The sequence below is a fragment of the Nannospalax galili genome, unplaced genomic scaffold, assembly GCF_000622305.1.
Source record: "Nannospalax galili isolate Female #2095 unplaced genomic scaffold, S.galili_v1.0 scaffold3285, whole genome shotgun sequence".
Classification (NCBI taxonomy): Eukaryota; Metazoa; Chordata; class Mammalia; order Rodentia; family Spalacidae; genus Nannospalax; species Nannospalax galili.
The window spans coordinates 4515-10476 of NW_008353059.1; the positions used below are offsets into that span (position 1 = coordinate 4515).

General features: G+C 43.5%; 1 protein-coding gene across 1 annotated transcript; it reads right to left on the minus strand.

Annotated features, from left to right (window-relative positions):
* LOC103747795 (olfactory receptor 2T29-like) lies at window positions 1-846 on the minus strand (the record flags this gene model as incomplete). Its single annotated transcript, XM_008850333.1, has 1 exon — window positions 1-846. A coding segment is annotated over exon 1 (846 nt), but the record flags the coding sequence as incomplete, so codon positions are not given.
* Window positions 847-5962: the final 5116 nt, after the last annotated feature.

The window sequence follows — 5962 nt, forward strand, 5'->3', positions numbered from 1 at the left end:
GTAAAACACAGACACCACCATGTCCTTCTCAGGGGTGTGGAAGGAGGCAGGGAGCATGTAGGTGTAGACAGCGGCACCATAGAAGAGGGTGACCACGGTCATGTGGGAGGAGCAGGTGGCGAGGGCCTTCTTCCTGCCCTCTGCAGAGTTCATCCTGTGGACAGTGAGGAGGATGGACGAATAGGAACTTGAGATGACTGTGACAGGGATGACAAGCATGAGCACACAGCACAGGTACATGAGGGTCTCGTAGAGCGAGGTGTCTGAGCAGGAGAGCTTCGTTACAGCAGGGACCTCACAGAAGAAGTGGTGGATCTCCCTGGATCCACAGAAGGGGAAGGTCATGGTGATAGGGGTGAGCATGAAGCCATCCACTGATCCCAAGAGCCAGCAGACAGATGCCAGGAGGAGACAGACCCTGCGGTTCATAAGGACGGCGTAACGGAGTGGATGGCAGATGGCCACGTAGCGGTCATAGGACATGGCGGCCAGAAGAAAATATTCTGAACCTCCTAGTATCAAGTACAGGAACATCTGCATCCCACATCCAGCAGCTGAGATCTCATGGCTCCCCAGGACCTGGTCCATGAGCATCTTGGGCACAGTGACAGAAATGTACATCATGTCCATGAGAGACAACTGGCTGATGAAAAAGTACATGGGGGTGTGGAGGTGGGTGTTGGAGTGTATCAGGAGGATCAGGAGGGCATTCCCAGACAGGGCCATCAGGAAAACTACAAAAATGACCACGCCAAGCAGCACGGGGTGTTTGGATTGACCGAAGAGTCCCACCAGGATGAAGTCTGACTGTCCAGTGTGGTTGGTCATCCAGGTGGTGATGTCCATGAGGGGTCTCTTAGGCAACCAGAATGTTTTGTGTAGTGTCATGTGATGCTCTGAATGACTGTTTAGTGATGTGTGCACCAACCTGACTGTCCTAACAGAGGAAATTCCCTGGGCTGGAAATCTGAGGATTACAAATTCCATATAACAACAATTTTTTTTAAAGCAAGAATTCGTATCTGTGGTGAAAGAAATGTGACTCAGAGTGAAGTTGCCACAGTTCAAGGTTATGAGATTCATAGATGACAGATGATGTCTTCCATCAAGAGAATCTTGAAATTTTTAGAATTACTTATCAGATCTAACAAAAAAGTCATTACTGACCAAAAAATGTATTATTTGAGTTTAAAATCTGAAATAGAAACATAAGGGTGGAACTTGCATCTCTCAGAGTAGATTAGGTATAAGAAATACTCTCTAATTGAAATATAATTTGGGAAAAATGAATTTCAAACATACCAACCCTCTCTACTCTGGGATTTGGCCACACTGTTGGGTTCTGTGCTGCCTCGCCAAGGCCCACAGATATGGGAACAGGACCAAACAGGACTGAGGGACATGAACTGAGCAGCCAGACTTTGGCCAGACCCAGAGGAGTCCAGCTACCCCTCAGCCGAACAACCCTCTGTCTATCTAGAAGGGAGATGACAATATTTGACTTCATATTTTGCCATTAGGTGGTCATAAATATTCTTAGAATATTGTCAAATACAAATAAATGCACACTATTAAAGAGTAAATAAATATACTAATTATTCTTAAGAACTATTCTAGAAATGACTGTTAATATTATAGTAAAAAATTCATTTATTTGTTTTCTAGTTTTGTATTTATTTAAGAATGTAGTTTTCAGGCTGGAGAGATGGCTCAGTAGTTAAGAGCACTGGTTGCTCACACAGAGGGCCTGGGTTCAAATCCCAGTACCCACACGGCAGGTAACAACTGTCCTAATTCCAGTTCCAGGGGATCCAATATCACCTTCTGATCTCCAAGGGCACTGCATGACATGGGTGCACTTACATACATGCAGGCAATACACTCATACACATAAAATAAAAAATAATAATAAATGAAACATTTTTAAATGAATGTGGTATTTAAAATAATACGCAATAAGATCCGCAAAAATGAGTAACTAATGCATGTATGCAAATTGAGTCTGAAGTTTATAGCTATGCCTGTTTCATATAAATAAATGATATGCTTTAAGCACACATTCATGAACATATATATGTTGGTACATATGAACACATTTGCTCATCTAACCCTTACTGAACAGAGGCAGTGGAGAACCTAACCCTTTTCAGCACTATGGTTCTCCAAGCTCATCTTCCGACACATCCAACTATTTGTTCTTAAATCTCAGAGGCAAGAATAGGATTTAGATGTCGCTGCCGTCCTACAGGCCGGGCTGTGGCTGGGTTAGCAACATCATCTGCGGTGTTGACAGTCATAATCATCTTTTCCTGGACTCTGAGGAGTGGAGAGAAAACAGAATAAACCTGAGATCTCTGATTCCAGGTCCCTGTTCCCTCCTCCCTGCGTTCCCATCCCGCCTGTGTTAGACTCCAAGCAGAATTCAAGGACACATTCAACTTGGTAGCATCTAAGAAGCTAGTGTCAGTCTCTCTTGGGAGAATATTACATAATGTGATTTAAACTTGAATGTTTAATCTTTACAACATAAATAAGAAGGAGCAAAAGGGACCAAACATATCTAATTATTTGGAAAAAGATCAATTCAGCTTCTACATTTATTCTTTAATGATATTAAATCTTTTTAACTTTTTGATTTCTGAAATTGGAAAAAAATGTAAAATTTGACAGTTCCAACCAACGAGAAGGAAATAATCTCTTTTTCTTCAAGACTTTACAATAGCCACAAGGCAGAGATAGTTAGGCAAAACAGTACAAGTTTCAGAAATTTTATAGCCATGTAATGATTCTAAAAATAAATCTGATGATGAACTCCTTAAAGTCCCAGGTTCCATCTGAAATGGTGATGAGGTCCAAAACATCGCAAGGTTCTTAACGCATACATACAAATGTCAAATCAGGAGCATGTTGGAGAAGATGGATGGGTAGGTAGACAGACAGACAGATGTATTTCCTTTCTACAAAACTCTCATTGGTAAGAGGCTATTTCTGTTCAAATTTTTAAACTTTTCAAAAACCTGTAAGTTCACCTGCTGGCTCCGTTTATATTTGTGGACACAGTGAACATGGACCACGGTCATCACAAAACATGTAAAGCTCTAAAAACTGTTGCTCAGTGACTGGAGGTCGGGAGCAGGTGAGGGGTGGGAGACGTGTTCAGTCAATGCTGCACTTTGTTAAACAGGAGCCAGTGACCATCAGGCACTAGATTAGAAGTGGAGTCTGCAGGAGGCATGGGGACTGGTGGCTGGTTCCCCCTCACCTGTCACTGTCCTATTGGATTTCAGTGGACAGCGTGGTCCATCTGCGGCAGTGCTGTTAACACGTCATCTGAAGCAGCGGCACCTGAACGGCTCTGTTTTCCCACGAGTTACTCAGTTTGCTTCTTTTTCAGAGGAAAGTCTCAGGCTCTCAGGGTGTCTGCCTGACATCACTCAGCTAACACGGAGCATGAGTGCCTACCCCAGGAGCAGGGCATGGAGCAGGTACCTGCCTGGGTCCTCTCAGAAGCATTTTCCCCAGTAGTCGAGTTAGTGTTCAGAACACTGCTCTCTCCTTCATGTGACAAAACATGAATATAAATTGAGATCTTATTTTTTATATTATTGTAATTCAATAAATCATCCACACTTGAAACCAAATCACTAACCTTCTGCAACATATATGACTCTGGAAATGAATATTTCTACAAATATACACTTAAAAATAAAGGAGGGCTGGAGAGATGGCTCAGTGGTTGAGGACATGGGTGCACTCACATACATGCAGGCAATACACTCGTACACATAAAATAAAAATACTAAATAAAAGTATAAAAAAAAACAGAAGGAAGCCTAGGTGGCTGCGGAGGAGGAGGGAAGTGATGGGAGGGGAGGAGGAGGGAAGTGATGGTAGGGGATGAGGAGGAGGGACGCCAGTAATCCTAGTAGTTGTGAGATGGAGGCGGAGGACTACCATGATTTTTATTTATTTTTTTAAATTTATTATTTTTTTATTTTATGTGTACGACTGTATTGTCTTCATGTGTGTGAGTATACCTGTGTTATGCATTGCTGTGGAAAGCAGAAGAGGGCTTCAGATTCCCCTGGCCCTTGAGTTAAAGACGGTTCATAGCCGCCATGTGGGTGCTGGGAATCGAACCCGGGTCCTCTGCAAGAGCAGTTAGTGCTTTTAACTGCTGAGCCACCTCTCCAGCCCTTACCATGATTTTAAGGACAGTTTGTCATATATAGTTGCTCTGTCTCTAAGGCACAAAAATAAGCTGGGCATGGTGGCGCATGCCTGTAGTCCCAGCACTCAGGAGGCAGAGGCAGGTGGACCTCTGTGAGTTCAATGCCAATCTGGTCATAGTGAGTTCTAGGTTAGCTGGGGTTACAAGGAGACATCTCACCAGTGTAAGTGGGTTTCAAAAGACACCCCCAAAACCGACAAAATAAAGAAATTGAATATATATTGTTTTGTTCATAACTTACTAGAAAAATTCAGTTCTAAATATGATGTATGCCACATGAAAACTTTTAGAAAAAGGAAAATTTCTTTAAAAATTGGATGGTAAGATAAATGGTATCGAGAAGGGATCGGCCATCTAGAACAGTGCCCTCCAAGGCTGTGCAGTCTCCTGTCAGACTCACCTCAGATCCTGCTGCCAGCTGTGGTCATGTGAACCAAGGGACACTGGCCACTTAAGTGCACAGAGAACAGGAGAAAGTGACATCATCCCTGGCTTGGCTCTGCTCCTTCACTTTAAGATGGCAGGATTTGTTAGTAACTCACCTCTGGGACTTGGCAGAATGCACCTGAGGGAGCTGGAAAATCCAACAGAAACCCTGCCACCCAGGGCGGCCGGCTCTGCGTGTCTTTCCCTAATCTCCTGGTTTTGTTAAAGTGGAAATCTTAAGTAGTATTAGCAATAAACTGAAACTTCCCCAGCTAGTGCATGAACTACATGAATCAGTTATGGTATGTCCGTGCCTGGTTCACTGTGCACGATGATTTCTCTCTCTCTCTGTGTGTGTGTGTGTGTGTGTGTGTGTGTGTGTTCATACAACTTCCCTTAACTTTCATGATATACTATCTTTCACTGAAGCATGGTGTGTCTTAGACAACACCTCATCAGTGTAAGGCAGACTGACCCCGAGGCCTGTCCTTTACTGCTCTCAGTCTCTCCACTGTGTCATCACTGTGTGTATGAAAAAGAGAAGATCTAAAGATCATAAGTGTCTGCGGCCATTCTTGAAACAACTGACATGTTTAACTCTCTAAGGGATCACACTCCCCAGACATTAGGCTTAAGTTCAGGTGGGCATTATTGGAATAACCATTTCTCACTAATAACTCTTTTCTCCATAAAGAAAACATCACTCAGATGTTGAATGTCAAGCTCTTACATCTTACACTGCAGCACTTACATCCGACCTCAAAGGAGTAATGGTTGCTTATCTCCTAACGGTGCTTCCTGGCCTGGAGGCTGTACGTGATGGTGTGACTGAAAGCCCAGCCCGGGTCTTATTGCTTTCTGATGAATGGCTTTGGAACTAGATCTATGGATTCCCATGGTGGAAACAGGTTGTATCTAGTGCCCAGTTTTAGCTCATCTCCTAAATGATCTTAGAATTACCTCTTCAGAGGAGGGTGTGTTAGAGTCGTCTTGATCAGGGCTCTGTTGAAGCCCATTAAGGGAAAGCTTATGTCCTCTTGGTCACAAGATGGAATCTACTTTTGGCCTTGGGTGGAGATCTGGCATTCCAAACTACCTAAAACATGACTTAATCTGGCTGAGCCTGTCAGCCACTCCCAGAGACCATCCTTCAGGAAGGCTTATTCTCCTAAGCCATGTTGGGGAGATGGAGGAATAAGATCACTTTAAGTTAGATAATGCACTTTTCCTTCCTAGAACCCATGCCCCCATGCAGTGACTTATGGAGCAAGACCATGTGACTTTGCCTATGTCAGCCTGCTTTCC